This window comes from Zychaea mexicana (genome assembly GCF_025766255.1).
Source record: "Zychaea mexicana strain RSA 1403 chromosome Unknown BDB00scaffold_26, whole genome shotgun sequence".
In the NCBI taxonomy this organism is placed as follows: Eukaryota; Fungi; Mucoromycota; class Mucoromycetes; order Mucorales; family Lichtheimiaceae; genus Zychaea; species Zychaea mexicana.
The window spans coordinates 190,562-208,697 of record NW_026516689.1 but is presented as its reverse complement, the minus strand read 5'-3'; the positions used below and the strand labels follow the sequence as shown (position 1 = coordinate 208,697).

The window sequence follows — 18,136 nt, the reverse complement described above, 5'->3', positions numbered from 1 at the left end:
CAGTTGGATTTAACATTGGAGCAATGTTAGGTAATGGCGTCATTTTTTATGAAACAGACCATCTGACAAGAAAATTTACGTTTTGTACAAAACTAATACTAGCACTCTGTCATTTAATATAAACGAGTATAAATCGCTGAAATGGTGCCCGAGTCATAGGAACGGCGTTGTTTTGTTTACCTGGTACCGCATGATGATAGTGTAACAGCGAGGGTCAACATTGTGCCGAAAAGAGTAAAAAGTCGCCTTGGAGATCGTCATTTTTCACAACCACCCCAGATGCATGATAAGCTTCATTTGATAGGTTTTCAAGTGATTATATTGCTATCCAAAACGGCTGTATGTACAGGTACAATTTAAAAAAAATTGAACATGAAAAGATGCTAAACTGCGAAACTATTATTTACGAAGCGCGGGCAGCTTTGATGGTAAATTTGGGAGATGCGTTGCCCGAATCCCCCATGAGCACAACGATGTATGATGTCTTGGTTTCCAAATCTGCAGGCAAAGTAATGCTTTGTGCACCCTTGTTGAGTGGGAAGCCAGAAGCCAAATCCCAATCTGAAGTATTACGAATGCATTAGTGTTTTTTTATCCCCAAACGCGTGCTCTTTGGCACGTATTAAGGCCAAAATATATACTAAGATAACTTACAAAGATGTTCGTTGATCGATCCGTCTTCCAAGTAACCGAGCTTGATCATACCACTACATGATTGTGAGCAGTAAGACGTTAATGACCATACTGCTGCTATTACTACCCTTTTACTTACTTTACACCCTCAGGTATATTCTCGCCGTTGATGGAAGGTTTCCTAACAGGACCGAAATAAAACGCCAAATAGAGTTAGTCGATGCACCAGAAATCTATACGATTCTTCGGTCACAGTTGATATAGGTGTAATGATAGTAAATACCATTGAACGGTGTAACTTTCTCCTGCGCGCCATTTGGTGCCCGAATTGGGCGTGGTACTATTATTAAAACGAAAGATATTTTATCATATCAGTTAATCATTGCAAACAATTTTGGAGATATAGGGTAGAATATATCATAGCTTTCGTCTCTCTTTTTATACATATATCATCTATCTTAGCGTTGCCTCACATTTCAGGATTCCAAACGATCGCGCTGGCAGCGGTAGCAAGCACAAGAAGCAAAAATGCGACAAAGGACTTCATTTTCGTCTAATGGAAAATATTTGGTATAAATGTATGTGTGTACGTGTGCTCGAGAGAAAAGCAAATACAGTAGTAGAGAAGATGTTGAATGTATATGTGGATATGTTGCTGGTTATAAGAAAGAAACTACATGTCAACTGCTGGGTCTTTTTATACTTTGCTGCTTTGAAGAAACGCGCTGAGGTGCTTGGTACTAAAACAAATTTGGCTTGCCGAAAATATTCATTTACGAATAAGGGTATTGCAGCAAACAAAAATAAAAGAATCAAGTCGAGCTCTTTTTTGTTTCTTCACATCAATAACCTACACCCTATCTGTTTTGACACTTGAGGAGCAAGAGCGACCATCTTTTTGAAGAAAATAGATCAAGTGGCAGGCTATTTTTTGTTTCATAGCTACGCATCCATCATCAGACGACGGATTAGTTTGCGCCATTGAACTAGACGACGAGTGCACGGCCCGCGGGGCGTATCGCATTGGCGTGTTTCAAAAGAAACGATGATGATCCTATGATGCTAGGAAAAAGCAAGGGCGGATGACTATCACTATTCGTAGCCGAGGGTGTCTAGGAAGCAGCAACTCTTAAAATCAGTTTGGTCCATGTTTAAATACGACTATTCTTAGTTCGATTATTGCTTACAGTCACCACATGATATTATACATACATGATGCATTACCTGATATATAATGAAAACAAATGAGCCCGTAAAATTGGCACTGCGCCTTGCCCTGGTTTGGTTTGGAGGGTGTGAATTGTAAATTTACATATATGAAAGAAGTTACGTATACATTATATGCATGCGACAGCAGTCATGACAACAAAAGAGCCTTCGAGCCTTTTTTCCCGCTTCTACTTAGGAGCTGACACCGGGTTCAAGTTGTTCATGTTATGGATAATGCTTGCTAAAAAGAAGGAGGGACGCAGTTTCACATTACATTAGACTGAAAAACCCGAGTCGTCAATGTTTTGTTTGTCCCTTGATGTAATGTACGTACGTAGGGCGCCGAATTTACCAAATTTGAGTTTTATTTGTATACAGACACATGGGACAACAGCATATGTTATAAGTTTCTGTGCTGCTGCTATCTATAAGCACTTGACGCGCATACATGAGTGCATATACTAGAAAAACCTTTATCACCCCCATCTCACATAAGGAACAACAACAATACGGCGAAACTCCTTTTCGGTAAGTTATTTCACTTCCTCGCACATAACAACTTTGTTGTAAGATTGCATGTATTCATATGCCATTAGTGTGTAGCAGCAGTTCGTCGTGAGAGAAATAAACCATAGTATGATGTATGTAGTAGTAAGTTCATTCAGCCGACTAAGCTGTGCTGCTTTTGAACCTAGTACTGCTTCAACCCTCTTTGATTTCAGTATTCGTAGATATAAAATCAACCATGGATCATAATGTCCCTTGTACTGTCGTAAATATCGATTCATAGTGCCGACCTGATATATAAGGAATCTCAATATCAAAACTAATTGATTTCAGTGGATATCACCTTTTACCTTTAGTTATGACGAAGTCGATATCATACTCAGCAAGAAAGCAATCAGCCAAATGTTGTCCGGCACCACTAGAACCAATAGCACGGATAATGTTTTGATGGACTCCACCCTCTAGAGAGTTAGTACCACGGGCACACCGATAAAGGGAAAGGTTTGCTCTTATATCGTTTCCAATTTTATAGTACAGCGGCATATCGGGAGATCAGAAACTTGGCCTTCATATATTGCCTTGAGCATGTTTTGGGCTTGACGGTGGGCGTCATTACTAAACCGTTTCCTTCCAGTTCTGGTGCAAATTAGGTTACTGTATTCAGCAAAAAGATTATGGACTTTTGGACCGGGCTCGTGTGGTGGTGCGACGATATGTTTCACTCTTAGCATAACCCAAGATGGATTTGTGTTCAACATGTATTCCCATGTAATGTTTTGGTCGCTAGATATCGCTCCATTTTTTGCCGATCTTCTTGGTCCACAACAAAGATAGCGTTGCGTAGTTGCCGGGAGCGAGAATGTGACGTTGGGGTATCTTGATTAGCGCCATAAAATGATAGATGTCTTTTAGGATTCTCGAATATACTGGTTGCTGCTGGATATCCTGCGCATAAATATTCGTGAAATTGGAGTTCGAAGAGTCGGAACATGGTATATTTGATGAGCTTTGTTCAATTGGAGTTGTCATTGGTTTCGTGTGATGTTGACGTCGAACAAGAAGATGTTGACTCCTGATCACTATCGTCTGGTATACTGTCGGTTATATGATGTGTATCGTGCATATCGTCAGGTATGTTGGCTTGTGATCGGTTATTGCCTTGATGCGGTGGTTGCTCTCGCCATAGACATAGCGACTTTTTAATTCGAATCGTAGCATGGATATAGGTACTGCCACAGAAAAAGGGAGGTCTCCAAAGTCCATAAGAGTTTTATGAGTGTGCGAGTCAAGGATTGCGCCAGGAACACAAACGTGATTGGTCGATATATATGCCATGTTGTCGTCAAATGTTATCTAGTAATTCATGAAGAGAAGCACACGTTGTTAATGAATCATGCATTTCTTCCAAAAATATTACGTAAATCGTAAAGTACCTGCTGCTCATTGTGTAATATCTCGCCATATCATATGCAATTGGAAATGAACATTGAAGACGGGAGTAAATAGCAAAGTACCCACCATGCAGAGGAGGATTTGGTACGGTTTTACCCAGTGTACGAAAACACACAAGCTTTGTATATATCGCCAACGACGCCCGCGCGTCCAGCGCTGCATAATACACTTGATTCTCGGAAAGATATTGTGATTCCCAGTTGCTGTCTCTATCATTCTTCTCGATCCTACCACCAAGTATTTTTTCGGCAATCGTAGCTAGTCCTACATTTCCATTTTCAATGAAGCCTCGTCTACGAGAAAACTTGCCGAGCTCCAACCCCGTGCCTTCATGATAGTCTAGTCCGTAGTCGCGCTTTAGATTTTTCAAGTCACCAATAACATTACGGCAGCTTTTATTTACTTGGATGCCTTTAGAAGAGTTTCGATAGAAGGAGGAATATCTTTTTACTGGCGAATTGGTAGGACAAATACGTGGCTCTAAACCACAAGTTATTCTGTTAGCGTGAAGCTGTAACTTGCTATAACGATAGTGTAACAGAACAGAGCCAATACCTTGTATGCTAACTGTAATATTGCCAATTTGCCAGGGGAAGCATGTCGACTGAAGTTCCATTCGCAATCCAAATCAATTACAAGCGTTTGGGGATCAATATCACACAAGATGGTATTCGTAATTTTTTCTTCAGCTTCGGTTTCATTGCGTATGTAGTGCGTGGTAATAGAGGTTGGCAGGTGTAATATGCGATTGTCGTGCGTGGATTCAGTTAAAGTCAAGCTGCTAGTCTTGGCACCGTTCTTCAATGAGCTGATATTATCAAGTAGGAACGCCTTGTCTCTCCGGATGTTGTCAGTATAAAATAGCTGCGGTGGTTTATACCCGTACGCCGTACATGTTGTGTGTTTTCATCATTTCCTGAAAAGGCGTCTGTGAATGCGATAATGACTTGGTGGGGACTTGCAATTGCATTGTATCTCCTCATACGCGTTACATATAGTATATAGAGCGCCAAAAGTCGGTGCGTCACCCATTTTTGCAACTTTCTTCAAAAATTTGAATGTGTGGTCTCCCTTGAGTATCTCTCCATCAATAGTAACCATCCGCTTGTCCATAATTGGACGAAGAGAACCCATGATAGCATTGTATATGAGTCGAAAGTATGGTATAGAAGGAATGTATCCAGCGTATCCTTGAGGATCCTTGAATGTAGAGAACTCAGGGTAGCTTCTGATGCAATTTTCCGTCTCCTTGTAAATTGGGTTCGTTCGACGATGTATTTATTATAGGGTGTATATGATATGCAGTCGGATATGGCATGCGAGATGCAGTTCCTGTAGCATATCTCAAAAGTTTGCAACTCCCATACCGTGCTGCATACAAGGTCGTAAAATGTCAATGAGATCCTTAGAGATAACACATCGGTAAGAAATAATGGCGGGAAATTCTGTTTCAAGATTTTTTCATCGTGTGCACCCAATGAGACATGACAGGTTTTGCACTCATATCGTCTTGACATAAAATAAAAGCATCTTTCAAACACATAGTTCACTGTTAAAGGCTTGCCATAATTGTTGCTGCTAACAATACATACCTGTTCACGTACACCACTCGACGTGCATAAGGATCCTTGTAGAAGCCTTTATCTTCACGTTTGCTTTTTTAAAGGTATTTTCGTCCGCCTCACTGTGGGGTGTGGTCTTTTTTTGTGCTTCGCCACAGATTTGTGGGATATTTTTTGTGGGATTTTTGAAGACGAACATTTTTTGTGGGATATTTCTTATGGGATTTATAAAGTCGAACATTTTTTGTTGGATATCATCTTTTGTGGGATTGGGATTTTAGTACAACTTCTTACAATTTTTGTATAGTCATTGCTACCATCATATTATTCACTCTTCTTGTTCTACTATCTATCCCATTCGACAGCAAAAGAAAAATGTACTTTAAAACACTTATATGACAGTATGGCAGTAAAGATCGTGAACTTACTCTGTATCTTATCAATTGAAGTTTTTTGAGTGCTATATTGGTTATTCATGTTCTTATTCTATAATATGTATATATGTATGATGTATGTACGTGTGTGTGCGCCCTTGTGAGTCAACTTGCCGCCATTGCCAGTAAATTTCATATTGACTTTTGCATCACATGCGATATGAATCAAAGGCGATTTCTCTGAGCAGAAAGTACAGCCTGTTCCCAATTGCTTCCTGATGTTTGCCTTGGTAAACCCAGGTCTCACCAGTTTCTTCCTCGGTACATTGGACAGCACCAAGGCAAACCTTGCTGACGCTAATGCCTAGCTTGAGGTGATCGTAGCTTTTTTGGAAAAGTTGCGAGCCGATGTCTGTGTCGTACACCAAATGGCCTTCAACATCTTTGAGGATCTGAATGTGTTAAACAATGTTGCCGTTCGGAAAACGCGTGAAAGACATGGTCGCAAATAAAGGGGAAGGGATGGTTTTGATACAGGTTACTGCAGTGCAGAACGACTGCTTCTCCTCAGGAACACGAGTTTATTAAACCCCACAAAAAACACTCACCCTTGCCTAGGTAATCCTAAGCTTTTGCATATGTAACCTAGGTGATCGCTTACAAATGATGCATAAATAACCCATATAGTAAAATGACAAGCATTTGTAGATAGAATCAGTGCATTCGCTTTAAAGATGCGTAATCATCTCTAGCTAAGAAGCACGATCATAAATCCGCCCCCTTGATTGCATCAATAAGGATGAAACACTTAGCGGAACCTCAATGTTTCCTATTCGCCACACGCCATGATTGGATGATTGAAGGGTTCAACCCGTACTCTTTTCTTCGCTCGACACGCACGCCATACACATACACACTCACTTTTCTTCTACCATACTTGATTTTGTTCAGCATTTAAAAGAAGACAATGTCAGGCTATAACCTCATTTGGGTGTTCATTGCTGTAGTGATTGCCTCGGCTGCAGGCTATGTATTGACGCCAAAGGGTGACAATCAAACGTAAGTTATTTTACGAGATGTACTGATTGAATCAAGAGAGTCGTCGTACGTGGAACGAAGAGCAAGCTCAGAAACTCAACCCTTGTTAAAAACCTCAACAATTGTAGTGTGATTCGTACAATTATTATAATGACGCTCGCATGCTGCTACATGTCGTACGTATCATTGGACACTCTGTCCTAGAAGAGATAGAAAGAGAGGGAGAGAAAGCTGTAGGACGGGGAAAAAAGAAAAAGGGAACAGCGGATAATCATTTATATGATAATGATGTGTGTGTATATATCCTAACTGTCCTTTCGCACTGTACATTGGATATTAGATGGGCTATTACGTACCTCGCGCAACTTCATCCGTTGATTGTCCCGAAAAAGACAGGCATGCGTCCTCATCTCGAGTAGAACAAGCTACATATATAACATCCCCCAACGTATATTATAACGGCCCAGACATAAAGAAAAAGAAGAGCTTCTCTACAACATACCCTTATAACTGTACCAATCCCCTTTTACTGTTTGCCCGAACAAAGCACATCCTTCTTGCTAGTTGCATAAACAACATGTTTTTTTTTGAAGTTTGGGTGTTTCTAGATATCTCTTTCAATTTTAATCCCCCACACCTTGTTGTCCTAGAGGGGAGTTGTGTGTGAGGTGGGGGGGGGGGCGCTAGAGAAAGAAGGTATTAAGGGTTTATGGTGTGGGCTGAACACCAAAAGAAGCTTGCAGCCTTGGACCTTATGTAACCTTGAGCGTTACACATAGTAATTCAAGAAAACACTCTCCGGTTGCCACTCCTATTGTTGTGTTATAGCAAGAGAGGGTGGCCTTTTACCAAGTTTGTTCATCGCTCTCCCTTCCCTTTTTCTTCTATTCTTATTTTAAGCCCTTTTTTTTCTCTTTTTTGCCATATTCTACTACATAGAGTATAAATATCATCTACCGTCATCCATTGATTGTTATATTTTTCGGTGGCCCCTCCTTCCCTTTCCTTGTAATTGTCAGAAAATACACCCCGTAGTATCCCAGGAACGCAGTTACGAGCGACGAACAGGCGATAACAACGACAGCTTACCAGATAGCAGCAGCTAGCAAGACGACCTACCGACCACCTACTTGAAGCAAACAAAAAGAAAACGTAAAGTTTCTAAACACAATACTCAAGGGAGATAGAGCTCAAACTAGCTTTAATTTTGGTTCACTTGACTCATCACGTCAAAATGAATTCTTGCAGATTGTCATTTTCTTTCTTCGAAATTGTCTCTATTTGAATTTGGAAACCATGGGCTTTGTAGAGAAACTTAAGACACAGTTCGACCTATGGAAACTGGAAAAATACACAAAGCGTCGTCAGGTCGCAACCCCCGAATTTGAGCAAAAAGGTAAAGACACATGATAGGATGGTAATTAGCAGATAATAACAAAGTGGAAATATGTTGTCATTGTTTGCTAGATCGCGATTTCTATCGACACTACTACCAGGATGGCGTGTACCTGCATCAGCACCAAAAAAATGCAGCAGGCGAAGTACGGCCACCGCCAACAGTGCCCAGCAGCAACAAGAACCTTAACAGAAAATCCACGATGCTCGGCAGAAAGAGTGAACACATCACCCGATGCTCAGAGACCTACAATTTCTCATGATCGGTGCAGATGATTATTAATATCGATAATAATAGTGCAATTCATCAAAAACAATGTCTATTACTTTCGGATCGTTCTCTCCTCCCTTACATTAGTTCAGCGTCTAACCCCCCCTATCATCCACAAAGCAACGCAAAGAAGCAATCCTCTTTTCCTTTCCATTAACCACAGCAACAACAAGTTCTTCAATTTGTATATTATATCTATCTGGCATTTAACCATTTTCAATCCACTCCTTTTCTTTCAATTAATCATACTCTCTCCTCACAATCGTTCTTGTTTTCAAGATTAAACAAAAATGAACTATGTAACAACTGAAGCATGGGTATATCTTGTAATACTGCTGCTAACCCTGTTTGATCCATCACTAAGTTAGTTTCTTTAAACGCATGGGATGCTTTATAGGTCAAAGGATCCAGCAACATGTGTGTTTACTATACACGTGTGTGAGGCTGCTAGAATGCAGAGGATTATAATTCTTGCAAAGCGACAGCCCAGGATTTCTATCGAGTGGGATGCGCCCGAATCCAAATCCGGGACCTGTAACGCGGACGCGAAACACGTTTACCTTTTTTCATCTTGTCAATTAAAACCCATATCACACGCAATGGTAAGCACTTTTGAAACCACCCTTTTACACAATTAACAAACCAACAAAGTACTTAAAGATCGCTTAAACCATCACAGAGTCAGAAACGGACAAGAAGAATCAGAGATGACAGTGACGATGAATACAGAGGAGCCAGCTCGAGTCAACGTATAAAAACAGATCCAGGATCAACCAACTGGGATGCCGAGGTTTGTTTTAAATTAATTCCTTTTTTGTTGGTCCAAACACAAAAACTAAAGATTCCCAACGAATTCTCAAGGCGTTTCAACGAAAAGTCAAAGACACGGTGCGATACGCGCTTGCTTGTGAATACAAACGCGTGCCCATTCGGCGCGACGAAATCAATAAAAAGAGTACGTATACATACTTGCATGGACTCTTCACGACTGCAAACATACGAGTTAATGGCTTTGTTATATGACATGCTGAATTAACCTTACTGTATATAGTTTTACAAGAACGATCACGCGATTTCAACCGGGTTCAAGCGGATGTTCAACGCAGGTTGAAGCATTTATTTGGATTCGAAATGGTGGAGTTGCCCCCAAAAGAAAGACCTACACTGGATAACAACAAAGGTAATAGAGAGAAGCTTATACTCTATAAAAACTATGGTGGAAGAAAGAGTACAAAATAGAATAAAATACTCACCATGTATGGTTGATAGGCAAAGCAACAACAAAGGCAGGATCCACAACCAAAACGTACGTTCTGTGCAATTCGCTCGAAAATGCATATCGCACACCTGAATTGATACACCGTTCAGACGAAGAAACTGAATTGCATGGCTTGCTCTATGTCGTTCTTGCCCTCATCTTTACAAATGAGCAAATCATGTCAGAAGGTGTTACCGAATTTTATTTTGGCCCTTGATCGAGGGGGTGGGGGGGGGAGGAGATGGAGAAGAATGGATTACGAATTTATCAAAGTGTTGTCTGTTTGCTCATATACTGTTATAAATTTATTTTGTAGTGGACCTTTTCGAGCATCTGGATCGATTAGGTGTTATTGATGACTCACAAACATTTGGAGACCGTGAAAAAGTGCTTGATTCGTTTGTAAAGCTAAACTATTTGGTGCGAAGCAAAACAGGAACGGATCCCAATAACGAAAGCGGTCGAGAATACTACTGGGGACCTCGCGCAAAAGCTGAGGTAACAGATGAGGATATTATAGGCTTCATTGTCTCGGTAAGTGTATATAACATGAGATTCCGTGTCCTTTTCACCTTGTCATTTATTGGAGGAAATGTCTGATTGATGCGCGCATGAACTATGTGTAGACATATGGTTCCGATGTCAACGAGGAAACGATGAAGGATTACATCTATAGAGCAGCAGGGTACGATTTGCGGTAAAGACGCTTTTTTAGGAAGAAAAAGACGACGCAGAAGAAGGAGAAGAAATGAAAAGGCAGTGATTATGACACTTGTTCAAGTCTTGAACCGCCTATCTAATATATTTATGGTAAAAAAACATCCATGCCAGAAAATGATTGCTCGATGCGTTCACGACATTCTGCCTCCTCCTCTTTTCTCTGTCGCATACCCCAATCCCCTCACACTTCCTTTCTCTTTTCTGACTTTCCAAATAAATGCGTGTCGCTGTTGTCGAGCCGCAGACAAATTACTGGGTATATATTCACACATGGTTTTTGACAACGCTATTATATGATATGGGCTGGAAATGCAACTATGTGGTTACTAACAGCAAGCTATTAACTTTGCATCATTAACATTCTGCTACCATATATATAGTACAAGAAGGATTGGAATAACTCTATGGAATCATACACATAATCCCTTTCTTATGTTTGCTCAATACACATACGTCACCTCCTTCCTTTACGTTGCTCTGAAATACTATTTACCGCAAAAATCGATATCTGTAGTTCTACTCACATATAAATTGATATTCTCCCCTAGACTGAAGTTTGCTGACGGAGATTTCTTTTGGCAATGGAAAGCGACGAGGAACCATAGTAAGATATAAATTTGTAGCAGTACATGTCAAGTGCTCAATGCACTGGTGATACAGACGCACACTACTTTTTAACTAGTGCCTAGATGACTTTGATAACCAAATAGATAACTTGTTGTGTATTATACACACATAGAAATATCAGAATGTCCACAGCTTACAAGAGTATATACACACATAACAATTGCTTCTATTGTAAGGTCGTGTTTGGACAATGCAAAAGTTGCCTTTTCAGAGTTTTTGAAGTCCTTGGCTGACTTTTTATTGTTCACCATTTTGCATTATCCCCTCTTTCTTTCTTTCTTGAACAACTATATATCCCTTACATACTACGCACACGTCCTCACAACATGACCTCAGTCGGTACATCAACAAAAAAATCAATTTCTAAAGATGAATGGGAACAACGATTAGCCAAAGTCAAAGTCAATAAACAGTGAGTTTCTTTTACTTTTTTGCCAATTGGCACAGAGTCTTGTTGTAGACATGTATATAGCCCACTTATTCAATGCGTATATTATACAACAACAGAGACCTCAATCGACTGGTAATGAACTACCTTGTTATTGAAGGCTACAAAGATGCGGCAGAACAATTCAGTCTTGAAAGCGGACTGCAGCCTACCATTGACCTAGAATCCATTCAAGAGCGCATGGACATTCGACACGCGATCCAGTCGGGTGATGTCGACACTGCTATTGAACTTGTTAACGACGTGAATCCAGAAGTGAGTTTCATATATCTATCCCTTTCCGCCATTATATGTGATGTATTCCAGTTTACAAAAACTTACCCGTATGCGTATGTAATGCAACTACATAAAAAGATCCTCGATACCAACCCAGAACTCTTCTTCCACCTACAACAACAACGACTGATCGAAATGATTCGCAACGGGGACTTTGCCGAAGCGCTAGATTTTGCAGCAGAAGAGATGGCACCACGAGGCGAAGAACATCCCGAGTTTCTCCAAGAGCTGGAACGGACCATGGCACTGCTTGCGTTTCAAAATGTTACAGGTTCGCCCGTGGCCGACTTGCTGCATCCTGGTCAACGACAAAAGACAGCGAGCGAGCTGAATGCAGCCATCTTGGTCAGCCAGTCGCGAGAAAAAGATCCGAAGCTGCCAAGTTTGCTGAAAATGCTCATGTGGAGTCAGGAGCAGCTTGATGAACGAATGACCTATCCGCGCATCGAGGATTTCGTTTCGGCTGATCTGGTTGTTCGAGATAGTCAAGGCAACCCGGTCGATGATGCTATTGATTCTTCAACTCCATTATAAATAACAACAATTTGATTCGATAATCTTATTTCAGACTTTTAGATTCATTTTCTCAAGAGTGTATATGTGTAATGGGGTGATATTGTATGATTGAAGAAGAATAGTGTAGGTGGATGAAACAACATTGTACACAAGGAAGGCTATTACACACGCATGGATGGGGTTCGCTCTAGTGCATCAAGGACATGGTTTATACGTTGTAAAGTACATTCGGGATCAAGACTTGGGTCGAGATAAAGCACCTTATCAATACCTTCTGCTGCTGGATTTTCAGGTGGATGGTAGTTCTTTACAAAGCGAGATAGGATTTGTACACCTTCGTATCCAGTAACGCCTGTTGGATGATCCTCTCTGTTCATAATGCGGTTACCACATTCCTCAATCATCACCAGCACCATTAACGACTTAGTATCCGTGACTCACGACATGTTTCGCAGTAGCAAAAAAAAAGTAGTAACTGCGGCACTTACCTCTTTATTGGCAGTGAGCACGATGCAATCCACAGGGACCTGGAATTCACGAGCAATGCGGATCCAAGTAGCGCGCTGTTGTTCGTCAAAATTACATCGATCAATCACTACATTATACTCTTGACGTAAAAATTTTCGGCAATGGATTTCACAGTTTTTACGTGAACGTAAATCATCTTGGTTCACTCGTCGCCATTCCTGTCAACGAAATTATGTTATTTTTTTATGTCAGTATTTGGTTGTATATGCTGCTGCTTTAAGTTTGAAGTTACCGGCTTGAGCTGTACGAGTTTGTTTGAAAAGGTACTTTTGCCAGATCCCGGTAAACCGACCAGTATCAAAACGCGGTTATTCATTGCACCAAGTGTAGAAAGCAAGACTTAAATTTCACGCTGCAAAAAAAAAACAAAGAAACGTGATTTGTTCACTAGCCACAACAAAGCAACAACAAGGGCGCAGCATTTGTCCAAACAGAAAACTCTCTTCTTCTTTCATTCCCACAGGTCTCTGCAAATCTACTTTAAAGAGAACGGGGAAAGGGAAGGGTTTGGGACACGAGCTTCCTGTTTGGACTACTTGGAGCAACACATAGATGTTAGCATGTGGTAACAACCGACACCATGTTCTTAAAGTAAGGCACCAAAAATGGGCAAGAGGGTGTCCCACAAGGTTCCCGTTCAAGGTAACACCAGGGAAGGTGCATTAATGCAGACACCATCCCACCACCACCGCACACAGAACTTATTGCTTGTTTGTGCGTATGATAACTAATCAATGATACTGTCAACCGTCTATCATCCATCATTACCATTGATAAAATAAGGCAGCAATGTACATCAGTCAATGTTGCTGCTGCTGCTGCTGCTGCTGCTGATGTACGCATGATAGAACAGCTTAAATAGCACAAAGTATGAGTGTGTATGTGTGGGGTGAATGAGGGTACGTGCGGTTAACAAACATGCTGTAATCAAGCATACTACGTTAAACTATACTTCTGTTGCTGTTGTTGCGGGAACCAGCCCGCCCGCGCGACCATCCACTTATAAACACACGCGTACAGCTAGAAATTACAACTGTTTCAATTGATGCGGGTGGGAGTGTCAAACAAGAAGGTCAGGCGACATTTCTCTTTACAACCGCAGTACGTCGTATACACCCTCACATAACATGTACACACCACACCACATCACACACACTCTCACACAACGCATAGTGGACCATCAGACGTGGCCCATTCAATCATCATTCGCTTTATTATTACTCACACGTTCTCTTCAACAGAGAACTTGCCGCAGTGCTTTCTGTTTTCCCCGTGAACAAGTTTCTCTTTTCTCTCTCTTTCTTTCTTTCTTTGTTTTTTTTCCCTTCCCCTGTTTTCATTTTCCCTCGATCTTACAACAAATACTAGAAAAGAATGACCTCTTCTACTGACCTGGATGAATTCCGAAACCAATGGAAGCAAGAAGTCGTCCAACGCGCAAAAAAGTCCGTGCCCCTTCCTGCTGACTCGCCGTTTGCGACACCGCCTTCGTCTCCGCCGCTCAAGCCAACGACAACAGGAGCAAAAGAGCTCGAGGAAGAGTCCTCTATTGTTGTTGCTGTTGACCACAGCTGTACTAACAGTAACGATGATGATCATCGTGGTCCTGACACTGAAGCAGCAGTGGAGCAAGGGGCGGCAAGTCCATCGCTAGCTATTGACATGTATCGCATGGCCATGGATATGGAACGCAAGGGACAGTTAGGCCAAGGTTAATAACAATACTAAATTAGTAGTGTGTGTGTGTGTGTGTGTGGTTTGCTTTCCCACGAAGGAAAAAGAAGGAGATCCTGATGATTTTTTTCCCAGCACTACTGCATTACCGGCGAGCATTCAAATTAGACCCGGACGTTGACAGAGCGTACAGGAAGCTCGAGATGCTATCAACATCTTTATCTTCGCTATCACCTTTTGTTGCCGAGTCTGTAACTCGCGCAGCAACAGTAGCAGGAGGAGCGACCCCCCATCACCATCTTCAACAACAACAACAACAACAGCAACAGTACCTTTACCGTCAATGTGACCCATTAGTTGCTGCCGCAACAGCTGACGGCAGTGATATTCGCACTTTGCTCGGCTACCCGCATCACGAGTACCCACTGTCAACAACTTTGACAAGAGAATCAGTACTGTCAAAAGAACAAGGAGGGCCAGGCACCAGCAGTAGTAGTACAAGTATTGTGATTGACCCATTAAATGCACTTATCCGAGAATTCAGTCAACAAGATCTCGCGTATATACCTATTGTTGATTACAAGCCTGTGGCTATTGCTAAACTTCCCGGTAAGTGTTTCTTTGTTTTACTTGCAAAGATATATGTTTAGTGCTGTGACCACGACTGAACTCGGTTTGTTTTTGGCATTCACATAGATGAAATGCTTGTACATGTGCTTGGCCACTTGGTCCTTTATTCCATAGCTACGATGCCGACTTTTGCACTGGTTTGCAAGCGGTTCTTTTTGGCGACGCGCTCTGCGAGTCTGTGGCGTCATGCATGCGAGCACATGTTCCGTGCGCCAGGGATGACACTTGTCCAGTCGCGTTATTACCAGGCCGAATTCGTCAATACCCTCTACGATGGCTACTGGCTTAAAATGTTCATTGAGCGGCCGCGTCTGCGCTATGATGGTGTTTACATTTCCGTCTGCCAATACATCAGGTAGATAGAGTACACATAAACTCGTACTTTTGAAAGAGGGTGCTATACTGATGGTTGTTGTTGTTGTTGTTTATAATGCTAAAGACCGGGCACGTCAGAATCAGCATGGACGCAGCCAGTGCATTTAGTTACGTATTATCGATATCTACGGTTCTTCCCAGACGGTAGTATCGTCAAGTATCTTTCAACAGATGAGCCAGCTGACGTGATTCGGCTGCTTACTCCGGAATTTGCGCGCCGTCAAGTCTTTCATGGCAGGTTCTGTCTTGATGACGACAGTGGTCAAGTGGCCGTAGACATGCGCGACAAAACACGACCTAGAGACCGGTTCCAAATGATGCTCTACATTAAAGGCACGAGCCGTGGCCGACACAACAAGCTGGGATGGTTATCGTACACGAGCAAGAAGGATGGTCGAGAGGATGGAACAACGTATGATTTGAAACTCATGCGACCCTACTTCTTTAGCGTGGTGCGTAGCTATAGAAAACAGGTGTAGTTTTGAAACTCAGCCGATTTAAAGTGTGTTTGAAGTTTTGTAAGAATAAAAACATATGAGAACGAGGGCTCGAGGTATTTTCTATTGTTGGCTGGAGTTGATAATACACACACAACGAGATAAAAAAAAACTTCTTTCCATTCCTTTTTCATTTCTTTATTCCCCTCCAATTACCCGTAATCTCTCTTCTTGTCCACTATATATACACACACATATATATAAATGGCAGTTGAATCAGCACCAGCACCTGAGTATACCTCTCTGTCGCCGTTGGCGGCAGCAGCATACGAGCATATGGAAGCAACAGCGCGTTTGGTGCGCGTAGCACTGGCCCTGGAATGGACCATCTTTACTCGGTTCATTGTGGGAGTGATCTTGGCGACACTGTTGACGGTCATCTATCTGCTGTTTACTTTACGGAATGCACGACAGCCTTTGGTCATTTGGGAAAGACTTAATAAGCCTATTGTTAAGCTCTTTCGTCCCTGGATCTTTGCTCAGTTGCTTGCAAACGCCGATCCATATGCACAATCGATTGGTAAATGATATTTAAGCAGGGGACATCTTGTTGTGACTATGTGTGTGTGTGATATGCTACCCCTGTATGATTCAAGGGGGGGAGAGAGAGAGGCTATGAGGTGGGTAGTTAACATGTGTATCATCTATCAATCTATCTATACATGCAGATTTACGTGTAGCTACGTTCTCCAAGGGATTCTGCACAGGATTTATGCGTGTAAGTCTTGTAAAGATGCATATGAAAAAAATAATATGGGTAGTAATAAACTTTGGTAATCACAGGATCAAAAGCGCAGCCGTAATCCCTTCAGAAGGTAGTGTGTTGGTGTGCAGGAGCAAAGATGTGCAATTGTTGGGCAAGGATAGATTGGAATGCAAAGCTATTTGCTGATGGGGCTTTACCGGGTTAAAGCCACATGATGGATATTATACTGATCGTCTTTGGGCGGGGGTGATGATGATGATGATGATGATGATGTATAGCATTCATGCAACAGCCATGGCTACGTTTGCGGAGACAATTGGTGGACTTGCGTTGATGAGCACGATCGGACAAAAGGATCGAGCCATTCTAGTATCACTTAAAATGGAGGTAATGTAGTAAACATGTCACTTGGATGCGTGATTGCCACGCATAGCATTATGTTACTGTTCTAAAACATGAAGCGGGGCAAAAATGATGTAGTACAAGAAAAAGGCGCGTGGGCTGCTGACGGCGTCCTCCGACTTTACACCGCCGCCATTTACTGCTGGACGACAAGATATCGTGACCGAAGTTGTCATCAAGGATCGCATGCTGGACACGGTGGCGATTGCTCACTTGGGCTGGGCTGTTGATTCAAAGGAAACATAGAAGAAAGAACAATGAAAAGTAGCTGGATCATACGTACGTATATGCTATCATCAAGTAAATATTACTTTTACAGTTCAACTAACAAAGAATGCTGCGTGCATATGTGCGATGTGTTCGTGCGCAAAGGACGAATAAAGTTTTCTTCGTCTACTGAGAACGAGAAGAAATGTGTAACCGTAAGGCGTGCATGCTGACGCATAGAGTGAATCTACCAGCTTTCTCAAGACCAGCAGCAGCCTGCTTTGGGTGTAAAGGACACTCACTGGAATGAGGGTCGAGAGCGTAAACAAGTTCTCACGCATGTGTTGGCAATAACAAACAGAGGGGGTTGTTGTTGTTGTTGTTGTTGTTGTTGTTACTGCTGAGTTAATCTGATAATACGTCAAGTGCAAAAGTGAAACGTGATGGCAAAGGCGGGCGGGGGGGAAATAGGGAAAGCGGCACTTGTACGCACTATGTATGCAGCATAGAGCAAGCACAGTAATACAACGGATCATCGCGCGCAAAAACAAGAAGCATGTCGAGTAAACATCGGGTCGTTCTAGGAAACAAACAGCATCCACCGTACCATCAACAACAGGTAATCTTGGCCCCCGCCTTCTATATTTTGGGCCCCACACCCCCCCCCCGCCCCCTGGATTTTATTTTAGAATATATTCAACCTAGAAGGGGCGTTGTTTCTTTTCCTCTTTTCTCTTTCACTCAACAACCTATTCTCGCTTTTTTACGCTTTCTTTCGTATACGCACCCTTTCTTCCTCTCTTTCTCTCTTTTTGCTCAAAGCAGCTTTCT

The 18,136-nt window shown here is 41.9% G+C and overlaps 7 protein-coding genes across 7 annotated transcripts; 6 read left to right on the top strand and 1 right to left on the bottom strand.

Annotated features, from left to right (window-relative positions):
• Nucleotides 1–238: 238 nt before the first annotated feature.
• BDB00DRAFT_817669 (uncharacterized protein) lies at nt 239–1,325 on the bottom strand. The gene is made up of 5 exons (XM_053123087.1): nt 1,107–1,325; nt 917–973; nt 773–814; nt 655–707; nt 239–561 (listed from the first exon to the last, which is right to left on the bottom strand). The coding sequence occupies exons 1-5, from the start codon at nt 1,178–1,180 to the stop codon at nt 404–406; spliced, it is 384 nt and encodes a 127-aa protein (XP_052980912.1). The 5' UTR covers nt 1,181–1,325; the 3' UTR covers nt 239–403.
• Nucleotides 1,326–6,568: 5,243 nt separating this feature from the next.
• BDB00DRAFT_817657 (ATPase, V0 complex, subunit E1/e2) lies at nt 6,569–7,375 on the top strand. The gene is made up of 3 exons (XM_053123086.1): nt 6,569–6,796; nt 6,904–6,951; nt 7,116–7,375. Exons 1-3 carry the CDS (start codon nt 6,705–6,707, stop codon nt 7,192–7,194), a joined length of 219 nt encoding a protein of 72 aa, XP_052980911.1. The 5' UTR covers nt 6,569–6,704; the 3' UTR covers nt 7,195–7,375.
• Nucleotides 7,376–8,071: 696 nt separating this feature from the next.
• BDB00DRAFT_871196 (uncharacterized protein) lies at nt 8,072–8,433 on the top strand (the record flags this gene model as incomplete). Its single annotated transcript, XM_053126804.1, has 2 exons — nt 8,072–8,171; nt 8,243–8,433. 2 exons carry the CDS (start codon nt 8,072–8,074, stop codon nt 8,431–8,433), a joined length of 291 nt encoding a protein of 96 aa, XP_052980910.1.
• A 298-nt stretch (nt 8,434–8,731) lies between these two features.
• On the top strand, nt 8,732–10,499 carry BDB00DRAFT_871195 (MAGE family-domain-containing protein; the record flags this gene model as incomplete). Its single annotated transcript, XM_053126803.1, has 8 exons — nt 8,732–8,758; nt 9,121–9,231; nt 9,303–9,396; nt 9,493–9,621; nt 9,711–9,887; nt 10,016–10,233; nt 10,326–10,396; nt 10,481–10,499. 8 exons carry the CDS (start codon nt 8,732–8,734, stop codon nt 10,497–10,499), a joined length of 846 nt encoding a protein of 281 aa, XP_052980909.1.
• Nucleotides 10,500–11,372: 873 nt separating this feature from the next.
• Nucleotides 11,373–13,158, top strand: BDB00DRAFT_882716 (CTLH/CRA C-terminal to lish motif domain-containing protein; the record flags this gene model as incomplete). The annotated part of the gene is made up of 4 exons (XM_053128172.1): nt 11,373–11,458; nt 11,554–11,749; nt 11,849–12,241; nt 13,036–13,158. The coding sequence occupies 4 exons, from the start codon at nt 11,373–11,375 to the stop codon at nt 13,156–13,158; spliced, it is 798 nt and encodes a 265-aa protein (XP_052980908.1).
• A 714-nt stretch (nt 13,159–13,872) lies between these two features.
• Nucleotides 13,873–16,038, top strand: BDB00DRAFT_938186 (uncharacterized protein). Its single transcript, XM_053129273.1, has 4 exons — nt 13,873–14,525; nt 14,624–15,097; nt 15,185–15,473; nt 15,558–16,038. Exons 1-4 carry the CDS (start codon nt 14,189–14,191, stop codon nt 15,970–15,972), a joined length of 1,515 nt encoding a protein of 504 aa, XP_052980907.1. The 5' UTR covers nt 13,873–14,188; the 3' UTR covers nt 15,973–16,038.
• Nucleotide 16,039: 1 nt separating this feature from the next.
• On the top strand, nt 16,040–17,506 carry BDB00DRAFT_817631 (uncharacterized protein). Its single transcript, XM_053123085.1, has 5 exons — nt 16,040–16,510; nt 16,659–16,708; nt 16,774–16,805; nt 16,975–17,083; nt 17,177–17,506. The coding sequence occupies exons 1-5, from the start codon at nt 16,195–16,197 to the stop codon at nt 17,342–17,344; spliced, it is 675 nt and encodes a 224-aa protein (XP_052980906.1). The 5' UTR covers nt 16,040–16,194; the 3' UTR covers nt 17,345–17,506.
• Nucleotides 17,507–18,136: the final 630 nt, after the last annotated feature.

What these genes read in the sequence shown, in the direction of transcription:
- BDB00DRAFT_817669 (XM_053123087.1), bottom strand. Translation starts at nt 1,180, where the DNA reads ATGAAGTCCTTTGTCGCATTTTTGCTTCTTGTGCTTGCTACCGCTGCC. An exon ending in GAAAGTTACACCGTTCAATG is followed by an intron (nt 815 to 916) that starts GTATTTACTATC and finishes CGGTCCTGTTAG; the next exon opens with GAAACCTTCCATCAACGGCG. An exon ending in ATCGATCAACGAACATCTTT is followed by an intron (nt 562 to 654) that starts GTAAGTTATCTT and finishes GTAATACTTCAG; the next exon opens with ATTGGGATTTGGCTTCTGGC.
- BDB00DRAFT_817657 (XM_053123086.1), top strand. Translation starts at nt 6,705, where the DNA reads ATGTCAGGCTATAACCTCATTTGGGTGTTCATTGCTGTAGTGATTGCC. An exon ending in CCAAAGGGTGACAATCAAAC is followed by an intron (nt 6,797 to 6,903) that starts GTAAGTTATTTT and finishes CAACAATTGTAG; the next exon opens with TGTGATTCGTACAATTATTA. An exon ending in CTCGCATGCTGCTACATGTC is followed by an intron (nt 6,952 to 7,115) that starts GTACGTATCATT and finishes ATTGGATATTAG; the next exon opens with ATGGGCTATTACGTACCTCG.
- BDB00DRAFT_938186 (XM_053129273.1), top strand. Translation starts at nt 14,189, where the DNA reads ATGACCTCTTCTACTGACCTGGATGAATTCCGAAACCAATGGAAGCAA. An exon ending in CAAGGGACAGTTAGGCCAAG is followed by an intron (nt 14,526 to 14,623) that starts GTTAATAACAAT and finishes TTTTTTTCCCAG; the next exon opens with CACTACTGCATTACCGGCGA. An exon ending in GGCTATTGCTAAACTTCCCG is followed by an intron (nt 15,098 to 15,184) that starts GTAAGTGTTTCT and finishes GCATTCACATAG; the next exon opens with ATGAAATGCTTGTACATGTG.
- BDB00DRAFT_817631 (XM_053123085.1), top strand. Translation starts at nt 16,195, where the DNA reads ATGGCAGTTGAATCAGCACCAGCACCTGAGTATACCTCTCTGTCGCCG. An exon ending in TCCATATGCACAATCGATTG is followed by an intron (nt 16,511 to 16,658) that starts GTAAATGATATT and finishes CTATACATGCAG; the next exon opens with ATTTACGTGTAGCTACGTTC. An exon ending in TCTGCACAGGATTTATGCGT is followed by an intron (nt 16,709 to 16,773) that starts GTAAGTCTTGTA and finishes TGGTAATCACAG; the next exon opens with GATCAAAAGCGCAGCCGTAA.